Here is a 24,502-nt window from a genome sequence, read left to right on the forward strand (position 1 = left end):
CTCGATTGTCTCTCGCCATTTAACACACGTCTCTCCCGGACGTCTCGGCGACCGCGCTTCCATCACGCGCCCCCTCTCTTCGGGACGACCATCTTTTGGCAACAAGTTTCTTTGTCAAACCCTCTTCATCCGTCGCCCTAAGTCTTCACTCTTCATCGCCTAGGAGACGGACTCTTTTTCTTTCCTTTCCGGTTATCTTACTCTTAAGTTAAACCCTTGTTTGAAAATCCCGCCGAAGAACACCTTCTCGGAAAAGGACCAATCGCTTCAGCCGCACGCACCGAAACTCCTGCAGAAACACGAAACGACCACAGCACCTGAACCTATGCAAGTATAGAACCATTCTTTCCAAAGCGTTTTAAGCTCGATGTGTAAGCTGAGTTTCCTTGCTGGCTCTCAAAGGTTTTAACTGTTAGTAAGTTGCCATTCCTTTGATCACCTCTGTTTTCTTGACTTTACTTTCGTTTTCCATATATGTGTATTGTTTGTGTATGTCTAGTAGTATAGTCTCTGTATCCGTAGTTTCATATATTAAATACATTATATTCATGCTCGATTGTTTTTTTGCTCATGCAACAAACCCAGGTCACTTTAACGTTTCGATCCAGTATCCTTGCTTTACGCATTGATGCTAGAATAGGAAGTCTTTCTCGTGGCCAGAGAAAAACCTTCCTTTTATAATCGGCTATGAGGAGCTAACGGTTTGCTGGACAAACTAATAGTTTCTCTAAATTATTATCAAACCAGAACTAATCATATATGTGATTGATTATAATTCGTTGTAATTAATTCACAATATATGTATAATTCCCTCTCGGGTCGGTATATGTATTATAATTAATCATAAAGCTTTATGATTTATTATATTCATATATTTCACCCATAAATTAATTAAATACCTGTACTGATTCGCTACATGATATTGCTCCACTATTTTTCGCTGCAGCATTGGGGGAATTGGTGATCCTCTGCCCATCTTGACTTCTGAGAGACACTGCCACTCTGAGAGGCTCTTTTTATACCCAATCATGTTGCCAATTGACCTAAATAATTTGCAAATTGGTCCTCCAGCTGTTCCTTATATGTACATTTAACTTTTCCAGCCTCTTATTGCTACCTGTCCCAACTTTTTTGGAATGTGTAGCTCTCATGAAATCCAAAATGAGCCAATATTTGCATGACATTTCAAAATGTCTCACTTTCAACATTTGATATGTTATCTATATTCTATTGTGAATAAAATATAAGTTTATGAGATTTGTAAATTATTGCATTCCTTTTTTATTCACAATTTGTACAATGTCCCAACTTTTTTGGAATCGGGTTTGTAAAACATTGATATATGAAATTATTTTGAAATTTAAAAGATACTTTAAATATGAAACTAAAACAGCCAGGAGTTGGGGGCAAGTCACTGTTAATGATCGAATCGAGTCAATAATTCCACAGATTCGTTCAACTGGACTGATCCATTCAGTAACGAAACACCTCTGGTTTTGATCAGAGATGCAAAACATTTCTGCTGTGGCTTTTTTTTTGGAACTAATTTTGTCTGCGAAATAAAGCAAAATAGGCAATATTCTGTCTAAAATGTAAGTAACTTAGTTGTTTATTAAACTGTTGTATAAAATCAATATCACATTTGCAATCGTGCTGATATTTTAAAAAACGCCACTCTTTGTGTTAAAGCTACACTATTAATCGTTAAAAGATCACAATCTCGATTCAACCTCCCTTGCGATCCTTATTCCTAAATGACAACAATTTGGCTGTGTCTATTAAATCATTGACAAGTATGAACACAGCGAACATTTAAATCTGCGTTCGTACTACTGCTGACCCAAAAAGAGCAGTTGGTATGAAACAGCTTCACAAACAGTCTTTTCAACCACACAGTATCATTATTTCTGTTACAATAATTCAACTTTTTCCAGAAGTACTGGGATAAAAGTTTATAGTTCAGATGAAAACACTTATATCTAAGGTAGCAATTAAAATAGAGAAAATAACTTGAAGCTTCAAATAACAACTGTATTGATTACATTGGTAATGTATTTGTCAATGAATTATTCATTCAAGAAATTTGTTCAGAAACACTGATTCATCGAGTAATGAAAGAAGTATTTGTGAGCAAGTCATTGAATCATTCATTAAAACTGATTTTTTTAAAAACAATTAATTCAAATTAAATATTTTTTTAAACAGACTGCAGCAATTAACATTTTGTCAGAGCTTCTAATAAATTACATGTTATTTTGTGTAGTTGTCTATTCAGAATCGTGGGAGAATTGTGATCTCTATTTTAAACAACAACAAAAAAAATCATGATTCTCAATTTATCCAGAATCGTGCAGCTCTACTTTGTGTAAGTGCTTAACTATATCATATGATATAAATATAGCCTAAATGCCAAATGCTCATACAGGGGCATTTTTATTGTATTTAATAAAGTAAATCACACAGTGAGAGCTTGCACTCTAAATGTGGATTTGTAGTAGTTTAACCTAAACCAGAAAGGCTACAGTTTTATGTACTCTCTAGGCATGTTTTTGTTTGGTTTTAAAGTTTGTTTGTAAAATGAGGGACATACTCGATAATGTCAGATTGCACATGGTTAAAACAACAGTTGCTATATTATTGTAGACTATATATATCGCACACCCCTACATCATACACATAATATGGCTTTTAATTAAGTCACATCTATATTTTATTTGCTTGACTTTCCTGCCGTAAAGACCTAGAGAGTGAATTTAACCATCTTTTCTGGTGAAGTTGGTTAATCAAGGAATTCTTGAAACCTTAGGGAGACACCAGCATGCATTTAAAGCAGAGCTCTTCTTTTTTCAGATTGGCAAACTGTAAACTCACTGAGCAGCACTGTGAAATTGTAGCTTCAGCTCTACAATCATCAAACTCCCCCCTGAGAGAGCTGGACCTGAGTAACAATGACCTGCAGGATTCAGGAGTGAAGCTACTTTGTGCTGGACTGAAGAGTCCAAACTGTCAACTCAACATACTGAGGTTTGGCTTTCACATTGATTCAGTCATGTTGATGTTTAAGTACAGTTCCCATTCTAGAATGGTTAAGAAGAAAAATGGCATTTGGAGCCATTTGGATTTTTTTTTTTTTTTTTTTTTTGAGGTTCGGTTTATCATGTTTATAAAGTTAATAAAAAAAAGTCATATTTGCAAAAAAAAAAAAAACTTATTTATATTATTTTAAACCCTCTGTCTAAAACACTCAGTCTTAGTACCATGGCTCTTTTAAGGCGTCAAATAGTCACTGTTATAATTAGCTAATGTCACTGCATAGGAAGAAGTATCAATTCCCTCTGCTTTGCATGTAAGTGTTTTGAAAACAAGTTCCATGTAAAACTGTTATTTACAGAAAAATCATTATGAAACTGTTTACTCACATTTTGCAGTACAGTAATCATGTCTGTTAGAGCTTTTATTATTCACTTCATAAATTCATAAAAAGAATCAGATTTGCCATGCCGTTGCAACCGATTCTTGACTCAAGAACGAGAACGGTGACAGGCCGTGTAGTACGTTCAGGTACGCCGCGGATGCGCACTTAGTATATTAGCTGCTCTGCTGCTCATGCTCATCATCATCAGTTCTCTAACAGCAAGTTAAGTCAGTGTAGCCTACTGTTGGAGTAACTGAATAACTCTGGGATGTTGGTTTATTTCGAGAGGTAGTGTCAGGCATGTCAAAAAGTGAGTAACTTTAGTCATTTGTGGATTAGTGTTTGCTTACTGGAGATGCGAACTGTTTCGAACGATTCAGTCCGATTTGGAGAACTGGTTCGACCGGTTCAAAAGAACGATTCGTTCGCGAACCGGACATCACTAGAAGACCTTCAGAGTTCAGAGTGAGAAGAACTAGAGTTTCATAGTGTATTTGACAGAGTTTTTTCTCAAATAAAATGATGAAATGCTCATTAAGCGTTCGCTCAGAGTAGCTCTGGAGATGTTCACATGTTCATGTCTTCATATAGTGAGGTGGCAGATGCTGGACATCTGCATTATACTGTAAATTCCATTTTCATGACTAAATTTCGGGATTCCCTCTGCATCATGGAAATGTTAAAAAAAAAATTTATAAAAAGTTATAAACGGGACATACCTTTATCTGCATGGAGGGATGGTGTTCTCTAAGGGATGGGCAGTATTTATGATACATTTATTTCAAATACGTATTTCAAATATAAATTAGGATTTTTGTCATTTGTCTTTGATAGGGTTGATGAAAATGGCTTCATATTTTGTATTTTTGATTTAAATATGAAGATTTAAAATGCTGTAAAATACTTTGTAAGAAGTCTACATGATGACATCATAAAAATGCGGCCTCTGATTGGTGTCTACTCAGTAGTTTGCCCAGACTTGTTGAGATCAGAACAGAAAATTGATCCATATGGAAGAAGGTGGTCATGGTAAGAAACATGCAGGCTGCCAGCTTTCCATAAATTTTTTTGCATAAATTGCTATAATTTTTAACAGTTCCTGTTAAGTTTTGGTGTTCGTTTTAGTAGCCTAGCCTAAATAATTCAGCCTATGTTAAGTTTGTCAGTTGTGCAAAAAAAAAAAAAAAAGTGTTTCAGTGTCGTACAACATATGCCACGATATTGGTGTAATGGTCTAAACTCGTGTGGAGCAGCAGCATTTACTGTGAGCCGCTCTGAGACGGATACGACCTCATGTGAAAGAGCATAGCAGAGCTGCACACGGCAGCGCGTGTGTATTGTAAAGCCTGTTTCACACCGCACCACATGTCGGTGTGCATGTTAACGAATGACGGATGATTCACACCACACGCTGCAGCAGAGCAGAAGCAGTGCGCATTTTTTCCGGTATGCATGTTAACGAATTAGTGCTTTTACACCGGACGCTGAGCTTAGCAGCTCGAGCTTAATTAAAGTGCCAGTACAAGGTTAAAGGACAATTTGACAAAAATTTGAGTTGACACAAAAAAGTATATATTGCACAGAATAAGCATATACTTGAAGAGTAGTAAGATTACATTTAATATACACATTTTATATATAATTATGAATATTGATGAGAATATTGTTATTTTTGGCTTGGAGGTACAGCAATAAAATTGATAAAACAGAAAAATACACCTGTCAAAACTGTTTTCAGAGATAAACAGAAACATGTCACAACCTAACCTAAACTGCAACTTTTTGGATTTTAAAACTCAACACGATGGACGACATCAGAAAACAAAGCTCATTAACAGCTCACTTACTCACTTAGTTACAATAACCATTATTATTGGTTATGTTTTTTAAGTATGGAACCCGAGAACCTTTCTGCAAAGCACGTTGCAGTTTCTGCATATGAAACACTGGTAGTGTGACAGCACATGCGTCACTTGCAACCTCAAATTGCGTTCTTCTTCTGCTCTGCTCTTGTGTGAACTGGGATTAAGAATGATTGTCAGAGATTTGGCCAAACGGTTGCCAGTTCAGGAGTCCTATTGGTTATTATATTGTATATCTTTCATTACATTAGCACTTGCTGTTGTTGTAGATTATCTGGCTGTATGGTGACAGAAGAAGGTTGTGCTGCTCTGGTATCAGCTCTGAATTCAAACCCTTCACACCTGAGAGAGCTGGACCTGAGCTACAATCACCCAGGAGAATCAGGACTGAAGCTGCTTTCTGAAGCACTCAACCATCTGGACAAACTCAAGTATGTTGAACAGTAACAACTGTCATGTCTGCCGTGTACACGAGAATGGTTGCATTTAATTGTTTTTGTGGTTTTCGAGTGACATTTCTTTGGTTCTCACAAAAAAAAAAAAAAAAAGACTGCACAAAAAGTCCAACTTGCTTAAATATATATAAAAATATGGCAAGTTATTTGTTATGCTTGGATACTGTCTATGAGTGCATTGTGAGTGCTATTTGAATTGGAAAAAACATTGAATGTTGGACATTGAGTTTTAAATAAGTTTTTGTCCCAGATGGAAGTTCAGCTTCTCAATGATGATTTGAACACATCTCAGATTGAGGGGAATTTATAACAAACAGCCAGTAATTGAACAGCGATGTACATGGCTGACAGGGCTCAAATTTAAAAAAAAAACAAAAAAAAACAACAACATGGCTGCATGTGGAGAGAGGGACACAGTTTTTTAACAGTACTTTACATATTGCCATTTGTAAATACATAAGAGATAATCCACGACTAGGTGGCTTAGTATTCTCAATGTTCATTAAAGGTGGGGTAAGGCATTTTTCAAAAACGCTGTTGGACATTTTTGATATTTGTAATCAACCCGAACAAACCCACCCCTCTCTTCATTCCTCCGCCTCCAAAACTCACCCTTCAATCCTAACCACCCTGCTCTCGAGCCCCGGCCCGATCGCTGCTGGCAGGTGAGGCGAGTGCACAAACTATGACGCTTAACACCGCATTCTCTAGCGGTCGTCAGTGTGCAGTGGTTTACCTGCACAACTCTCACTAGCTGGCCACTGTTACACACGCAAGTGCGAGAGTGGATGTCTGTTTATCACAGCTGATGTGCAACAAAATAATGCTTCATGAATAATAAAACGCAGATGATGAACGAACGACAAGGAAGCACTTAAGCACTAAAGAGGCACAGCAGCTCCAGACAATCAATGACACTCAAACCCAGTGTTACTCACGTGTGAAGCGGAATCAAAGCAGCCTCTGCGTCTGTTTTCAGTACTTCCCACTTAGCTCTCTCCAGCACTGGAAAGTTTTTCTAATATTAACGTGGGTCCTAAAGCTCTTGCCCAGTCATAAATCTTCATTCCAGTGATATTCTTTTGAGGTCTTTTGTATTGTGTCTCATCTCTCTTTCTGCAGTCTTTCTTCAAATCTCCCTCTTGCTCGTTCTGTCTCCTCGACCGTCAGCTCGACTAACTTCCAAACAGTGTTTTTGAAAAATGACTAACCCCACCTTTAAAGCTTTCTTGTATTTATTTATCAGCATGTTTTGGATTGTGCAACAACTACATGAGTGTGACAATTTCTTACTTCAATGCTACACTTAAGTAGTCTGTTCCTGATTTTTTTTTAATCTTACTGAAGTCAAAATTATAGTATTGTGACAACACTATCATGATTACATTCCAGCATTGACAAGTTAAAGCTGTCATTGGTGTTTGCAGCATAAAATTTGACTGGAAGGGTAAATTTTTAATTTTTGTTAGTAATTTTGGCTTTGGTTTGTTAGATCTAGCATTCCTGCATTCTTTAAATCAGACTGCAGAAAGATTACATTTATTCAATATTTAAAAAATTAGCATGAGAGAGAAAAAGAGAGAGAGAGAGAGAGAGAGAGAGATTTTGTGTGTGTGAATTACCATCTCACTACTAATAGTAAAGCTGTGAGTGTAATTTCTTCATAAATTGTGATGTTACTATGGGTTTAAATTCCCACCGAAAGTATTGTGGTCACGGGTCACAAAATAATAAGTATGAATCAAAAATTTAAAAACACATTTAAAAACTAAAAAAAATAATGCAAATTGGTCAGTATAGCAAAGAACGTGGTCACAGATCAAAATATAATAAGCGTGAATCAAAAAATTAAAAGAGCAATTAGAAAAATAACAAGCATGACTTAAAACTTTAAACACATTAAAAATTGTATTGCACAAATCTTAAAGGGGACCTATTATGCAAAATTCACTTTTGCATGGTGTTTGGATATAAATGTGTGTTGGCAGTGTGTGTACACAACCACCCTATAATGATCAAAATCCAACCACTCCTTTTTTTTTTTAATCCCCATAAATCATAAGCAGTGTCTCAGAACAAGTCGTTTGCAGGTTCCTGGCAATGTGACGTCACATTAGCCACAGGCCCCACCCACGAATGTTGACAGACACTGCCGTTTTAACATAGAACCACCCTGAGCAAGTTCACAGTCCGCCATTGCTGCACTGACGAAAATGTCTTCCAAGCGTTTTAGGTGTTCTGTAGCTGGATGGATTAATCCACATAGCTCTCTCTACTTACTCCCTAAATCTGAGCCGCTGAAGATGAAGTTGTTTTTTTTTTTTTTTTTTTTTTTTAAGAAGAAAATGCTCCCTTAACTCTGCCGAAATTTGTTTATGTCTGCGCGAATCGTTTCACACCGGACTGCTTTGTGAACGGATGTCAATACAAAGGGACAATACAAAACAGAGGTTGTGCTAAAAATGTGTTACTCAATGATAGATCAGTAAATTGTTCATGATCCATCTTACAGTCTTCAGAGTGATACTGGATACGGCAGTAATGAAGGTGAGAGCACTTTATTACAGTTCATCGGAGTTAATTTACGGATATAAAGTTTACCAATTTATTAAGCACCACCCGAAAAGGCACAAGGTCTTTATATATTTGTTTACTGTTAGTTGTAACGAGTGTTTCTGTGTACTTCCAGGGTTTTTCCTACATTGAAAATTTTTTGGCGGCCACCAAAACAACTTTTTGTTCCGCCAATTTGATCAGTTATTGAGAGTTGTTTATTAGCGATGCAGATGACTGCTGCGCTGACGGACAGAACGAGCAGAGAGCTCCTCCCTCGTGTGCGTGAACTCCCTCTGTCTTCAAAGTAAGCACTGTCTTTGCTCTCTCTCTACCTCGCACATAATAATCTAAATCAACTGACACGATGCTAAAAGTTCGGAAGACTGAATCCATGTTTCACGTGGCGCTTTCGGAGAATGTTTTTCGTGAATAACCGCTGGGTGTGAATAGTGCTCAAAAGAACATCACCTCATCTTCTCTGACAGGTGTTCCGCACATGCAGCTGACATAAACCACACTTTCAGTAAACAAAAAAGAAAATCCTATCCAGTGATGAAGTGTTTTCTGTGTTGACAAATCTTTTGCGATTTGCACGCAACGTGTCAACATCCGCTAATGTCCGATTCACAACCTAATGACTCATTTGAACAGATTTATTTTAATGAATCATGAAAACAACTGATCTGTCCTCACGATCTATAACAAATCATTTACTCGAACAACTCTGAAATGAGAACATAAGTGTGCTTACCCCATTTAGCAAAAGTGGTTAGTAAAATAGCCTTAATAATCCACAGTATTTTCAGGTTATGACAATGTGTAGTAAATTAGGCTGACCTATAAAATCAGTTAGTGTAGACTGGAGTGAGGTGAAACCAGAACAAAGCAAGTTGTTGTTAGCTAGGTACATTCAATTGTATGTGGTAGAAATTTATATTATTAGTTAATGTAACTTTTTAATGCTACTTTTTAATAATGATTATTAATTATTATTATTATTATTATTATTATTATTATACATACCAAAATAATTTTCAGGATTAGCAAAGAAGCATCTTCTCTAAGCTATGAAAAAAAAGCTATGAAATCACAGATTTTTTGCAAAGAGGGCAAGAAAGAATTGCAGTGAGAGTGACAGAGTAATATTTTAACACCAAATACCATAGATTATGAACATAAAGATTAACAATCATAACAAGAGTGCACATTAAAATAAGTATCTCATGTATCTCAAAAGAGGAATTTAATTATTTGTATATGTCCATAGTTCAGATAACTTTACAGCTTTAAAGTCCTTTAAGTTTCAAATTAATCTGTTATCTTCTCCTGTATGAGTCTAAGCATCAGCAGCCATGAGTCGCATTGAAGTGATGTCATCTCCCTCTCTTCAATTGATTGGCTAGAGGAGGAGCTGTCAATCTAGAACTAGTGGACCAATAGTGATGCTTAAGCCCGGCCTAATTTACATGAAACTCAAACTGCAACATTTGGAAAAGCAAGAGAGGAATGTGGAAAGAGCAAATAGAAAAAACACAAGCGTACAAAAGAGTAAAATATGAGCAGAAAATGTAAGACAGCACAAAGAACAGAGTAATAAAAGCAAGGAAAACAACTTTTAAGAACACATAAGCATAAGATTTGTGCAATATTTTTATTGTATATAATTATTCATTTGTTTAAAGTTTTGATTCATGCTTGTTATTTTTTTAAATGCGCTTTTAATTTTTCGATTCACACTTATATTTTGATCCGTATTTTTTTTTAGTTTGTGCAATATATTTTTACATGTGTTTTTATACATGGATTTTGTGTTTTAAAAATATGATTTATCATGACAATCATATTGTGCTTTCACACATACAGCCCTAAAATGACTGGTAAATTACCGTATAGAGATCATGTATGAACAGGACCTTTTGTGAAATACTTCTGAATCAGTTTTCGCAATTTTCTGAGATGAGAATTTGTATTATAACTGGTAAATTGCCGTTTTGATGTTCTGTGTGAGCAAAGCAAGCATGTATGAGGTCAGGACGCACTGACGCAAGAAGTCTACAATGATTTTTAATTACCATGTGCTGTTTATAGTAAGCAAAAGCAAAAATGTGATCAAATCAGCCCCTTACTCCCATCACATTTAGAAATCACAAAAAATTTGGTCAAACTGGACAGATTCTCTGTTCTGGGCAGATGAAAAAAATGGTGCAGCATTTAAAGGTCGTTTCCGATGACTGACATCACAAAATATATTGGTATTTTGGTGCTGATGTGTGAATATGGCATCTAAAAAAAAAAAAAATACGGAAAGCCAATGCTTGTGTGAACAGCAAAAATTGTGTAATTATCAAAAGTCAGTAATCTGAGTTTAATTTATGAAGTGGCTTATGTGTGAACAAAGCGAAAGATTAACACATGTAAGCATGTAGAGGTCAGGAAACACAATCATACATTTCTGACAAAAATGACACTGCACTGTGTCACAGCCACTGTGTTGCACTGCTTCTTAATTATTTTTCTGTGTAATCATGTGCTAGTCGGATGTTCTTGGCTGTTGTGCCGCGTCTCACTGCTTTTCAGCATTATGTGCATGAGCTTTGGCTCTGCAGTTAAACACTATTGTCTTGCATTCTTAAAAGTAAACTTTGTGTCAATCACACATTGTCCAGATTAATATAAACAAAACACATCAAATTATGTTTGGAACGCTGTAAAAAATGCCTGCAATTTACAGGATTAAAGAGTATTATTTTACAATAAATGACTGTAGTCAGAACTGTGCTGTGAAATCAGTGCATTTTCTTACCAATGACTGAATCAACAGCGGATAATCCTGATGTCACAGTAACAGTAATCCATGTTATAAAGTGCAGAACAAACATTACATTTCTGAAATACTTTATATTGCTCTCTGTTGCTTCGCTTGTGCACCTCATACGTCAAACTCCAGGATTCCCCCTGTTCAAAACTTTATTGATGATGAATACTGTATATACAGGCAAGCAGATGAGTCCAGAATATGAAGATATGAAGGTTCATGTACACAGCTAACACATTTTTGTTCCAAGAACGTTTTCTGAACATTCTGTTTTGGTTATGGGAATGAAGAATATGAGAATGAGCTTGTCTGTAAGATTACTAATGCCTGCAGTTTAACACACGTGTTTGTTTTATTATTCATACCAAAACAGTAAATAAGTGTGTCTTTATAGAAATCTTAGAATATATAGGGTAATATGAGGGAAAATGCCCTCCTTTTAAGAACAACGTGGATTTACTTTTAAATTGTTAAAAGTTTAGCATGCGCAGGATAATGATGCAGCAGCCAATGTGTTATTATAGTAAATAAATAGAAACATTTGCTAATTTAGTTATAGCACAAAATGTCAAATATTGAAAGAGGGTTAAGATGTTCTAGATCTACAGTATGTCATATACAGGCATATGAATATTTATATATTTAATTACCCACATTTTAATTTAAAGGGGACATAGTATGCCTCTTTTCACAAGATAGAATGTGTCTGTGAAGTTTCAGCTCAAAATACCCCACAGATCATTTATTATAGCTTGTCAAATTTGCCCCTATTTGGGGGTGAGCAAAAATGTGCCGTTTTTGTGTGTCCCTTTAAATGCAAATGAGCTGCTGCTCCCCACCCCCCTTCCAGAAGAGAGTGGAATCCTTTACACGAGCTTTGCATACTTGTTGATTCAACTCATCGACTAGCAGTAGCATGGATCGTCATGTTAATCATTAAATTGTTGTATAGGTGCTCGTGTGGGAACTGTAGTAGGATTCCCACAGAGCCAGAGAATATATGCTGCATGGAGATAGTCAGACTATGGTAACTTTAGCCACATTAGCCATACAGCATTCTAGAAAGCTCATTCAGAAAGGAAATTTGCAATCATTCACAAAATATGAAGTGCCATTCTTACTTGTTCTGGATATGAAGTTAGAGCACGAAGCGTTGGTATTGACCCATCCTTCAGAAACAACTTTTTCGCAAATCCAGCATTGTACTGACCCTCGTTGGTAAAGCAGTCATGCGTAAAATGATTTGCACAAATATATATATAACATTTTAACAACATTCTCTGGCACATTTCCTTCAAAAATGAAATTCAACCAAGGTGTCCTCAGTGGCTCTGATGCTGGGAGTCTATGAAGACTCGTATGTTCATTGGCACATCCAACAACAGAACATTTGTAATGTGTTTTTGGTGCAGACATTGTAATCCTCAAATTAGCGGATACAGCGAGTACACAGAAATGGCGGACTCTGTGCTTCTCACTCAGGGGTGTGTCTATGCTGACAGGGAAGATCATCACCAGTCATGGGCGGGGTTTCCCCACTCTTACGCAGGAGTAGGGGGAAATATAAAACGGCAAGTTCTGAGAGATTGAAAATGATAAATGGGGATTATTAAAAAATTATTGGGTGGATTTTTACCATTATAGGCTGGTGTTTACATGAACTGTGGACACACATTTGCGTTCAAACACTTTATAAAAGTGAATTTTGCATAATATGTCCTCTTTAAGATATGTCATAATAGAAAAAAATGTGAAATCAAATATAATGATTTTAGTCTATTGACATATAGGTTTTAATAAAAGCAAAGGTGTCTGAATGTACATCCAATTAATGGAAATATTAAATAATAACAAATCCAAGAACATTTCAGTCAGGAAAAAATACCATAGAAAAACTTTTTAGTCAGCTTTTCTGGGAACAGCAGCAACTTCTTTTCTATCAGGGCCAGATCGGTGTAAATTGTAAACTCAAAAAAAAAAAAAAACAAAAAAAAAAACAACAGAAGACAGTTGGCAGCCAGTAGCAAGCAAGCCAATTTTATTTATATAGCACTTTTCTAAACGAATTAATGCAATTCAAAGTGCTTTACAGACAAGAAGGAACCAATAGATACAGCAATGAATAAAATTAAAAGGAACAATTAAAAAAAAAAAAATAGACCCATTAAAATACATGAATAAGAATAAAGTTTATAAAGATTAAAATATGAAATATAAAATACAACATTAAAAATGAAGCAAAACACATGAAGTATAAAAAGGTTTTATAAGACTTTACAGGAAGGCCAGACTAAAAAGATATGTTTTTAATTTAGATTTAAAACTATTAATGTTTTCAGCACATCTTATGTTCTCTGGAAGGTTGTTCCAGAGGCGAGGAGCACAACGGCTAAAAGCAGCATCACCCAATTTTTTAGTTCTACTATGAGGTACATATAGAAGAAAAGAAACAGAGGATCTAAGAGTCCTTCTAGGTTCATATACTGTAAGCATTTTTGAAAGATAGTCTGGAGCAAGTCCATGCAATGCCTTATAAACTAATAAAAGATTTTTAAAATCAATACGAAAACTAACAGGTAACCAGCGTAATGACTTTAATACTGGTGTAATATGATCTCTCTTTTTGGCTTTTGTCAATATTCGAGCAGCAGTATTTTGGATTCATTGAAATTGGTTAATTGTATTCTTTAGTAGATCAGTAAGAAGGGCGTTACAATAGTCAAGCCTGCTAGTTATAAATGCATGCATTAATTTTTCTGTGTTGCTCAGAGAGAGAAATGGTCTTACTTTAGCAATGTTCTTGAGATGATAAAATGCTGTTTTGGTAATATTATGTACATGAGCTTTAAAATTAAGATCAGAATCAAAGACACCTCTTGAGTTTTTTGCCACTTGGCTTGGGTTTAATCCGAGTACATCATCCGCATAACTATGAAAAGAGATACAATGCCTCCTGATGAGGTGACCGAGAGGTAACATATATATATAATATATATATATATATATATATATATATATAGATTAAAAAGTAGTGGTCCTAAAACTGATCCCTGAGAAACCCCACATGGTACCTTGTAATATTCAGAAGGTATTATTAATGGATACCACAAATGTTCTTTCACTAAGATATGATAAAAAAAAAAAATTAAAACTGTTCCAGATAGACCAACATAGTCACTTTAAAAGAATCTGGTGATCTATTGTATCAAACGCAGCACTCAATTCAAGAAGCACCAGAACTGAAGGCCAATTTCTGTCAAGGTTTATGTTTATATCATTTACTACTTTATTAAGAGCGGTCTCTGTACTATGGTATTTTCTAAAACAGACTGAAACACCTCTAGTTTTGAATATGCATTTAAGAATGTACTCAACTGATAAAAATATATTTTCTCTAATATTTTACTTAAAAATGTAAGGTTTGAGATGGGTCTATAATTACTAGGAGTTAAAATATCTGAGCTCCTTTTTTTGTACACAGGTTTTACTAGGGCAGATTTAAGGTCAGAAGGGAAAATGCCGAGCTGCAGGGAGTGATTTACTATCTCAAGGATATCAATAGATATGGAGTCAAAGATACTTTTAATAAGAGAGGTAGGAATAGGATCAAAGGAACAAGTAGATGGTCTCAGTTGTGTTACTTTCTTAGTGTCTCAACATCAACCAAAGTAAAACTTTCTATTTTGATACTATTCTCTACACTTAATAATGAAGGGAGCATAACTGACCGATTATCATGTATTGAACAGATTCCTGATCTAATGTTTATAACTTTATCTCTGAAGTAGCCAGCAAACTCTTCACATTTCGAATGTGGTAACTCAGAGCTATCAATTTTATGATTTATTAGTGAATCTATTTTATTAAATAATAATCGGGGGTTAATAATGTTTGATTTATAAGGTTTGTGGAATAAGCTTGCCGCGTTCTATGAATTTCTTTATTGTAGGTCTTAAGATTTTCAATAAGTTTATTTAAGTGAACTTCTAGTTTAGTTTTACGCCATCTTCATTCAGCACTTCTACAGTCTCTTTTAAGTTTCATAGTCTGATTTGACAGTTGTCATAACTCATATGAATGACAGACAGCATATCAGAGAAATCCTTTATGAAGGTGGGAATGGGTAATTTTGGTGATCTGTATAATGGCACTGCAAGAAGACGAGGATGAGAGTTTAGAAAAATAGCATTATATTCAAGGTATTAAATGTACCAAGGTCAGTGTCCCTTCCCTTGAGGGTTTCTCTGTAAATTGCTGCTGTCCCTCCACCCTTTTTTCCTTTTCTAGTTGAAAATGAATAGGTATAGTTGGGTGGACATGTCTCAATCAGTGTGGCCATAGGTGTTGATGTACTAGATGTGGGAATTTTCAATTATGCACATTTATTCCCACTGTGTTTTTCTTAGCAATATAGTGACAAACTGAAACAATAGGTTTTATGAATTCAACAGTAGTACATTGGTAGTCATGATAAAATATGTTGTTCAATATGGCACGCAAGCATCTGGGAGCCCCTGTGATTTGGGTGCAGGCCATCTCGCTTAAAAAGTGCTGGACGGCCCCAAAACAGATCAAAATTGTATATAAAGATGACCTTGAATTTGTCACATGCAGATTTTATTGTATCAAGGGAAAGCAGACGACTGAATTTTTCAATACCCTTGTTGTAAGAGGGCAGTGGACCTGAGATAACAATATATTTCCTTGTGTTAGTGAGAGAAATGAGCAAAGATTTGAAATGTTACTTTAAAGTCTTAGATATCACAGTGTTTGCGTTTGCATGTTTTCCAAGCACATCAGAAAGTTTTGTTCATGTCTAGTACCTTAGCTCCGGGAAAACAATGGACTGCTGCTTTAGCTCCGTAGGAAGGGAGTGAAAGACCTCGGATGATGGAATCACCGATTACCACGGTGGAGGCAGGCGTTGTTAGTGAAGATGGAGGAGATGTAGAAGGTAAAGCGATGGGAGTTTGATCAGAAGCATCTTCAACATAGTGTAACTCAGCTCATCTTGACAGAGTTAAGATTCAAGTCAGATGCCAAAGATCAATTTAAAACAAAATTCTATTTGAAATTATTAATTTTATATCATGAATTTAATGTTAAACTTTACATGTCATTTCTCATGTAAACCACGTTTAGCAATGTGTGCTCATGCCACAGATCCAGAGACAGAAAACTGTACCATCATGCTGATTGTCAGCTTTCTCCAGTAAGTGTCTGTTGTCAGTTTTCTTCTCCAAGAATGCTTTTTCCTTGAGTTTTGGAATAATGGCCCCCTCCTATTTCCTGATGAACAAGTCTTCTTCCAAATCTGTTAGATTGGAAAATTCAATATCCACCTTCAGTACATAAAACAGAAACAAACATTAATATCAACAAATTATGAAATGCAAACTTGTGTAAAGTTCTGTGCAGCTTAGTTGAGCATGTGTATTTCCGAGGCTGGCATGTTCAGAAATCAGGGATGTTCCTTGAAGATTTCACCAACAGTTTGAGATTTTGTCTTTCTCAGTTACTGAAGCTTTGGTCAATTGCAGTCTTGAACAAAAGCTCTGTTGAAGCTTCTGCCTGATGTTCTGTAGTCTCATTTTTATAAATCCACTGTGTGATCAAACAAATCATGCTCCTGAGCAGAAAGTTGCAGAAATGGTTATAACACAATTGAAAATTACACAGTGACACACAAAAAAAGTTTCTACTTTAATACTGTGGTACTCTGTGTTACTGGAAGTTATTTATAACTTATGAGTGCAAAATTACAGTTTGCAGCTGTTACACAACCATATACTCACAATCCATGTTTCTGAGTCACTTACAGACGCTTAAACAAGTAAATTTCTTAAAGAAACAGAGAGTGTCTTTGAGTCTTCCTGTTCTCTCAGGATTGCAGGGGCCGTTTTCTTGTCATCAGGCCGGTTGTGGTGACAGTCCAGGTGCATCTGTTGAATGACACTAAGAAAAAAAAAACTTTCAAATTGAAATGTTCACTTTGACAATTATGAATATGAAAAGTGAAAAACATTAATGGTTCACCAATAATGACTACTATATTGCAGTGATACTTGCAATACTATTTGTGGATTTTGTCAAGCTCCCGCACTTCTGAATTCACATCAATCACAATGAATTCTTGAAAACAAGATCCTTTATCATTAGTCTGACTGACTCCCATGTGTTCATACTGAATTTCGAGCTGGAGTTAAGAAAACTTCTGTGTTCACTGTATATTTCTCCTCCTCATCCTCTTCAACAGGCCATATGATATTAGCTTGTAATCTTGATGCTACTTTAAAGTAGGTCTAGTATGGCCTAGAAAATGTACATGGTTTCTAGTAAAATTTGGTTCAATAATAATTAAATCAACAATATTTTTTTTTTCTTTGACATGTTGTAATTTAAGGGGATTTTACAAAATATTACTAAAATATTGACTAAATGTTTATCTCTAAATTATTCATCATTTATCATCTGTAATACCACCGTGTAGCCACTAGATGGCTGTACAGCCCTATAAACATACATGACTGTGTTGCTGGGAACACAAGATTCCCTCATAATTATTAGTTACTTGCATTTAGATATATATTTAGATATTATTAAAGACTACTTTTGTCAAAGTTTATTTGTTTTCTGTTTATTTGAAGTGTTTTTCATTGGTCAAATCTGGACACAAAGAAAACAGTTTCTAGTACTGTAGTTACGTTAGCTCGATCAGTCGTATGAAAGTAATCAGAATCAATATTGACTCAGTCAGACCAGGGCAATATTTCAAAATACATAATTGAGTGTTAAATACCTTGAACAGAGGCGTGGTCTGAAAACTCTGTTTCATCTAATTAATGAATGAATGAATTTATTTATTTTAACAGTACTCTCGGCTCTAGGCAGTCGCTGCCGTGATGCATGTGACTGCAAGAGAGCCATAAGTCTGTATAATGTACTGGTGCTGAAATATGGCTTATCCATGATGCTATACAGTTGCTAGGGTGCTCTAAATGGTTTCTAGGGTGTGGCTAGGAAGTTTCCAGTGCAAGACCTAAAGCCTGCTGACAGCCGGAGTCAAAAAAGCCCATCCACACGTCTACAATGTTCTGATGCTGAGAAATGTCTTATTCATTTCATTACATGGTTGCTAGGGTATTCTGTGTGGTTACTAGGTGGTTGCTAGGGTGTTCTGAGTGTTTGCTAGGGAGTTGCTAGGTGGGTGATAGTTTGTTCTAGATGGTTGCTAGGTCATTACTAGGCGGTTGCTAAGGTGTTCGGGGTGGTTGCTAGAGTGTTGCATTGCAGTTGCTAAGGTATTCTGGGTGGTTGTTAGGGAGTTGCTAGGCGGTTGCTAGGATGTACTGGGTGGTTGCTAAGGCATTGCTAGACGGTTGCTAGGTTATTTGTGGTGGTTGCTAGGGTGTTTTTAATGGTTGCTATGGTTTTACTAGGCAGTTGCTAGAGTGTTCTGGGTGGTTGCTACGGCAATGCTAGGTGGTTGCTAGGGCATTGCTAGGCAGTTGCTAGGGTGTTCTGGGTGATTGTTAGGGTGTTGCTAGGCAGTTGCTAAGGCATTGCTTGGCGGTTGCTAAGATGTTCTGAATGGTTGCTATGGCATTGTTAGGTGATGTCTAGGGTGTTTTGGGTGGTTGCTAAGCAGTAGCTATTGTGTTCGGTGTGGTTGCTAGGCTGTTGCTAGGTGCTTGCCAAGGTTTTCCAGGTGGCTGCTAGGGTGTTGCTTTGTGGTTGCTAAGGTATTCTGGGTGGTTGCTAGGGAAGTACTAGGTGTGAGCTAGAATATCCTGGGTGGTTGTTATGACGTTGCTATGTGGTTGTTATGTGTCACAGGTAGTTGCTACGTATTTTCTATTACATCAGTACAATGCCCAAAATAGCTACGATGTTTTGGTGCTGAGATATGGCTTATCATGTTCCTGTATGGTTGCTAGGGTGATCTGTATGGTTGCTATGGTGAGCGAAGCACTCATCAGGGTTATAGACTGGCCCGAATCAATAGAGCCAATCCTCATATGGCTTATTCATGCTGCTGTATGGTTGCTAGGGTGCTCTGAATGGTTGCTAAGTCAACTGTTAGATCTTAAAAAGAGAAATTTCTCTGTGTTTGTGTAATACAGACTTTAATAGACTGTGTGTGTGTGTGTGTGTGTGTGTGTTTCTAGTGTGGATCACGGAGGAGAGTTCATGATGACACCAGGACCACAAAAGTGTAAGTCATCAGTCACACAGTTTGAGTGTTTGTTGTTGTAAATGTTGTTGTTGTAAATGTTGTTCTTGTGTTCAGACGCCTGTGATCTCACACTGGATCCAAACACAGCACACCCTCTCCTCGTTCTGTCTGAGGAGAACAGGAAGGTGACGCGTGTGGAAGAGAATCAGTCGTATCCTGATCATCCAGAGAGATTTGATAGGTGGGAACAGGTTCTGTGTGGAGAGACTCTGACTGGACGCTGTTACTGGGAGGCTGAATGGAGTGGATCTGCTGAAATATCAGTGGCTTATAAAAGAATCAAGAGGAAAGGAGGATTGAGTGACTGTGTGTTTGGACGTAATGAGAAGTCCTGGAGTCTGAACTGCTCTGATCACGGATTCACTGTCCGTCACAATAATAACTCCACTGTTGTATCTTCTGGTCGTTCAGTCAGTAAGAGAGTAGGAGTGTTTGTGGACGTGTCGGCCGGCACTCTGTCCTTCTACAGCGTCTCTGACACACACACACTCACACACTTACACACATTCACACACACATTCACTGATGAACCCCTCTGTGCTGGATTTAGAGTTTCTTATACAAACTCTTCAGTGTCTCTGTGTCACATTAAACAACACACACACTGACACACACACACACACACACACACACACTGACACTGACTGACACACACACACACACACACAGTAAAAAAAATTAATTATGCATAATTACACTAATTATGCGTGTAACACAGTTGATCTTTGACTGTTATTTCCATTAATGCTGAACGTTTGTCTCTCTGTGCTGTCGTTCATTTCAGTGTTTTACATGTTTTGTTGTTTTAATGTTCAGTTTCAAACACTTTATGAATTTTCATCAAAAGAGAGTTTGGATTGAATCTAATACAGAGGAACTGTTGAACAGGAAAGTAAACGAGTCTGTGACAAATAATAATATATAATATAAAGAAATAAAGAAGTATTCTCACTCGTATTACTATGAATGGGAGAAAGTTCAAATTAAAGAGCCAATCAGTGACTGATAAAGTCATCGCATCACTGCAGCTGCTGGAAGCTCCGGTTGCTATAGAAACAGTCAGTGTTCTGCACACTTTTTTAACACTATTTGAGCAGAAGAAACCACATTTATGACGCAGTTGTTGTCAGATTTCATTGGTGATTTCAAATATGAAATTTAATCATGATCTTGGTGAACAGCTTTGGAGAATTTTGAATGGTTTCCTCATTCGGAGATATCAGGAGCTGCAGTCACATGACTGAAATAGCTGAGGTGAATCAAAGATGGCCGCCGAGTGAAATGACTCACCTGAAAGGAAATTAGTTTTTCTTCATGATAAATCACGACTATGAGCGCTTCACACAACGGTTCTCCGTATCACTGCACAACACCCTAGCAACCACTGAAGAAAAAGTCTAAAATGTTTAAAGTAAATGTTGATTTGTAATAACTTTGATAACTTCTCCCGCTCTATAAATCTCTGCTGTAACTGCAGACATGAAAGTAATGATGATGTTTATCAGCGGTGATGACGGTCCATCAGTCCACAGTCAGCAGCTCTTAAACAGCTCTATTGAGGCTCCAAACATACAGAAGTGCCCAAAAGAGAGACTGAATTAAACCATCAACATATGAGGGAAAACAAACACTGAACTTACTTCATGTATTTACTGACAAATTACAACTACAGCTTTTATTGTGCTAAATAAATGAAAAATAATCCGTTATTAATATTTTGTTATATATATATATATATATATATATATTGTATATATATATATATATATATATAGAAATGGTGTCGACTGATGAATTTGCACACGTTTGTCTTAAAGCACATTAAAAACACCACATAGACAAATAAACAACATTAAAAACTTGATTTTCACCACAGGGGGACTTTAGGAATCAGTCTTAGACTTTGCTGATAGTTGATTTGAGCTTCTTTATAAATATCTCCTACTCTTAGACAAGTTCTTCTTTTTACTAAGAATTTTTTGACACTTCAGTCGAGCGTAAGACTATTCTGAAGAGCATTTTGAGAAGTTTTGGGGCCTTGTTTATAAAACGTGTGTGCGCACAGATTTGATCTTAGACCGTGTGAACGCTGAAATCCACACCAGCGTTCATTTTTATAAAAACGGTCTTTGACGTGGAAAAATGTTTAGCGTCACATCAGGCTCTATAAACTGATGAAGATATTTGATGTTGTGGCAGAGAGTCGGAGGACTGCAGGTCGGATTGGGAAACTAAGCAGCAATAATCATTATCATTTTGCTCTTTTTATATGCTAATGACATTAATTAGGTGCCGTTTACAAGGCAGAGATCTGAAACCATTCAGCTGTGCACAATTTCAAGATCATTTGCAATATATGATTTCACATCTGGAAGAGAGTCGAGTTTCTCTGAATCACACAGACACTGTGAAAAATTATATGATCAATAAGTCATGACAACATGTTTTTACATCAACTCATCAAAATAAGTTCAAATGTTTTAAGTTAGATAATTTAAGTTGAAATGACACAGACTGTACTTAAAAAGGCAGCAACTTTTTTTTTTTTAATTTTTTTTCTTTTACAATGAACACATTTGAGAAATGATCTTAGATCAAATGTAGGATGCTTTTTATGCAACATTTTTTAAAAGAGACCCAAAAACATTAATATACAAGGTCTAAGAAACAAAGCACATGAACAATTACAGTGGTAAACAAATGAAATCAATCACGTTCAGAGACAACTTTATAATGTGAATTCACAGTGAATTACTGTGATGTTCGCATCTTTCTGCTGTTGATTCACAGTCTTTGGTAAGAAAATGACCAGCATGCATTGCTTCCACTGAACATTTCTGACTACAGACATTTATTGTAAAATAAAACTCTAATCCTGTAAATTCCTGGCGATTTTTACATCACACATCATCATATCTGTTAATGAGGAGTCGCTCCACTGATCGTATAAATGACTGGATTGATCATGACGTCATAAAAGGTATTCCCTAGTTTTCCCTCACATTCTATTGAATTAGTAAATCATCTGATTTTAATGAGAAAACATTATTTCTGAAGTCTCCTTGTACATTCTTACAATGCAAACATCCCAAACATTTAATGGTACGGCTGTCAAAGTTAAGGCATGCATTTAATTTTTTTCGGTTTAACACGTTAAATTTTTTTAACGCAATTAATGCAGCATCCATTTTTTTTCCCATCATCCTTTGGCTATCACTACAATAGATGATCACACTCTCAACCATTCAAGACACAAAAGAGAACTCAGTCTGATACTGTCTGTGATTCTCCTGTCTGTGACACACACACGACTCACGACCACAGAAAGCCGCTTCAGACAGCGCTTGAACGGACAAAAACACACAAAATTGTGCCAAAATGCCAGTTTTGTCGAGTATCCTCTCAAGCACAGTCTAAATGAGTTAAATGAAGTCTTAAATGAAAGTAAAGAGATGTGAGAAAATGTTTCATATCTGTGTCATGTGCTTCAGATCTTCCATATCAAGCCTAATAAACCTGCTGCTGTCGGTCATTAATGATAATCAAAGAACAAAAGAACAAGAGAAAATCACTCACTGCTCTTGACTGAAAAACTTTTGTAACTTTAATAAGGATGAATTTATTTTACATTTATATAATTAATGCAGTGAAGACTGAATTGTTTTATAACTTGATTCAATTTCTGTATATTTCCTACATGTTAGACCCTAAAAATCTTACAGCACGGGTCAAATATGAGAACAATAACCTTTTGTGCATTTTGACAGGACTAGTAAAAATCAGAACCGGTCTGACTGCAGCAATAAAAACAAATTGAGCCCTGATATATTGAAGGATATAAATACATGTGAAGATTGTTTTTAATTTCACTTAAATTAATAGCTGTTATATTTTTTAAATATTTAAATTGATATCTTTCAATTATACTGTAATGCTGAATGACTATAATCATGGGTAAAATTGAGAAAAAAATCTGGAAGACATCAGTAGCAGTATTGGTATCAGTGATACTGACCTTCTTTCATAAAAAGATGACATTAAACAACTGTTTAAAATATAGACATCTGTCTTTATGTTGTTTTTTACATTAATTTGATTAAATGTGAAAATATATAATAATGTTAGGTGTGATTAATTGCGATTAATTAGGCTTACAGATAAATGTGATTAATTAGTTAATTTTATAATCGGTTGACAGCAGATGGTTATTTGTTTGAAGTCCTGCTTATTAAAAGTTACGTTCATCTTCATTACAGTAGTGAATATCAGATCAGCTGACAGACGAGACATCAGTATTTATATTACAATTATCACAATGATTCTTCTGAAATATGAATACAGATTTATGCTTTGTAAGGCATGCGCATACAACTGAATTCATCATGTACAGTTATTCACTGCGGTTATGTAATTAGTTTTTATTTGTACAGTAACTGTAAATGATTCAACAGTGTTTCATGTATTTCAAAGTAGTAAAGAAAACAGTTAAACCTTGCACATGCATGTTGAGTTGATAATAAAAATTAAGTTGAAAGAATGTTTCAGGATCATACTAACCTTTAGATGTCATCTATTAACATTAAGAAAACCGGACATTTTAACGTTTCCATAACCAAAACATAATGTTTGGAAAACTTTTTAGCTGTCGTATTTCAGTAGTTCTGGCAGACAAATTGTGTGCAAAAGCCATTACTCAAAATGTCTGATTTTTAATAATAGATACAAAAAACAAAAAACAAACAAATGACTGATTACCAGCCAGTACCACGGTATTTCTGACATGTTGCCAAGCAGCAGATTTGCATCTCAATTCACAGTAAATGATCTTCATCACTGCATGTGCTGCTGTACACAAAGGAAGATATTTTGAAAAATGTCAGTAACCAAACAGACCTCGCTCCCCATTGACTGCCATCACATCCTTCCTTCCTTTGGATGATCTTGTGTTCAGCAGAACAAAGAAATTCATACCCTTGATGAAAACCCTTAATGAAATATCTCTTTAAACTGGACAATGACACCATTTTCTTCTAAAGCTGCCAAAATTATGTTCCCTCTATCAGTGTAAAGCTGCTTTGACACAATCTGCATTGTAAAAAGTGTTATATTATTAAAGGTGACTTGATTTGACTTGATAAAATAAAACACTCTTTGTAATCATAA

The 24,502-nt window shown here is 35.9% G+C and overlaps 1 protein-coding gene and 1 long non-coding RNA gene across 7 annotated transcripts in view; both read left to right on the forward strand.

Moving 5' to 3' along the window:
* Positions 1–20,296, forward strand: part of LOC127508276 (NACHT, LRR and PYD domains-containing protein 3-like) — a 45,554-nt gene extending 25,258 nt beyond the window's left edge. For 3 of the 6 annotated variants that reach the window (XM_051886018.1, XM_051886017.1, XM_051886019.1), the window contains 4 exons: positions 2,851–3,024; positions 5,547–5,708; positions 19,272–19,318; positions 19,394–20,296. In XM_051886018.1, the coding sequence (XP_051741978.1) occupies positions 2,851–3,024; positions 5,547–5,708; positions 19,272–19,318; positions 19,394–19,947 (937 nt within the window). In that variant the 3' untranslated portion in view covers positions 19,948–20,296. Of the gene's footprint in view, positions 1–2,850; positions 3,025–5,546; positions 5,709–8,244; positions 8,342–8,421; positions 8,593–19,271; positions 19,319–19,393 lie in introns of those variants that run through there. The other 3 variants (XR_007928764.1, XM_051886021.1, XM_051886020.1) reach the window with 3 other exon arrangements.
* LOC127508290 (uncharacterized) overlaps positions 1–24,502 on the forward strand; it is a 74,298-nt gene extending 49,796 nt beyond the window's left edge. Inside the window, exon 2 of the long non-coding RNA XR_007928766.1 lies at positions 22,831–24,502. This is a non-coding gene — a long non-coding RNA (uncharacterized LOC127508290). The remainder of the gene's footprint in view (positions 1–22,830) is intronic.

The sequence above is a fragment of the Ctenopharyngodon idella genome, chromosome 3 (assembly GCF_019924925.1).
Source record: "Ctenopharyngodon idella isolate HZGC_01 chromosome 3, HZGC01, whole genome shotgun sequence".
Classification (NCBI taxonomy): Eukaryota; Metazoa; Chordata; class Actinopteri; order Cypriniformes; family Xenocyprididae; genus Ctenopharyngodon; species Ctenopharyngodon idella.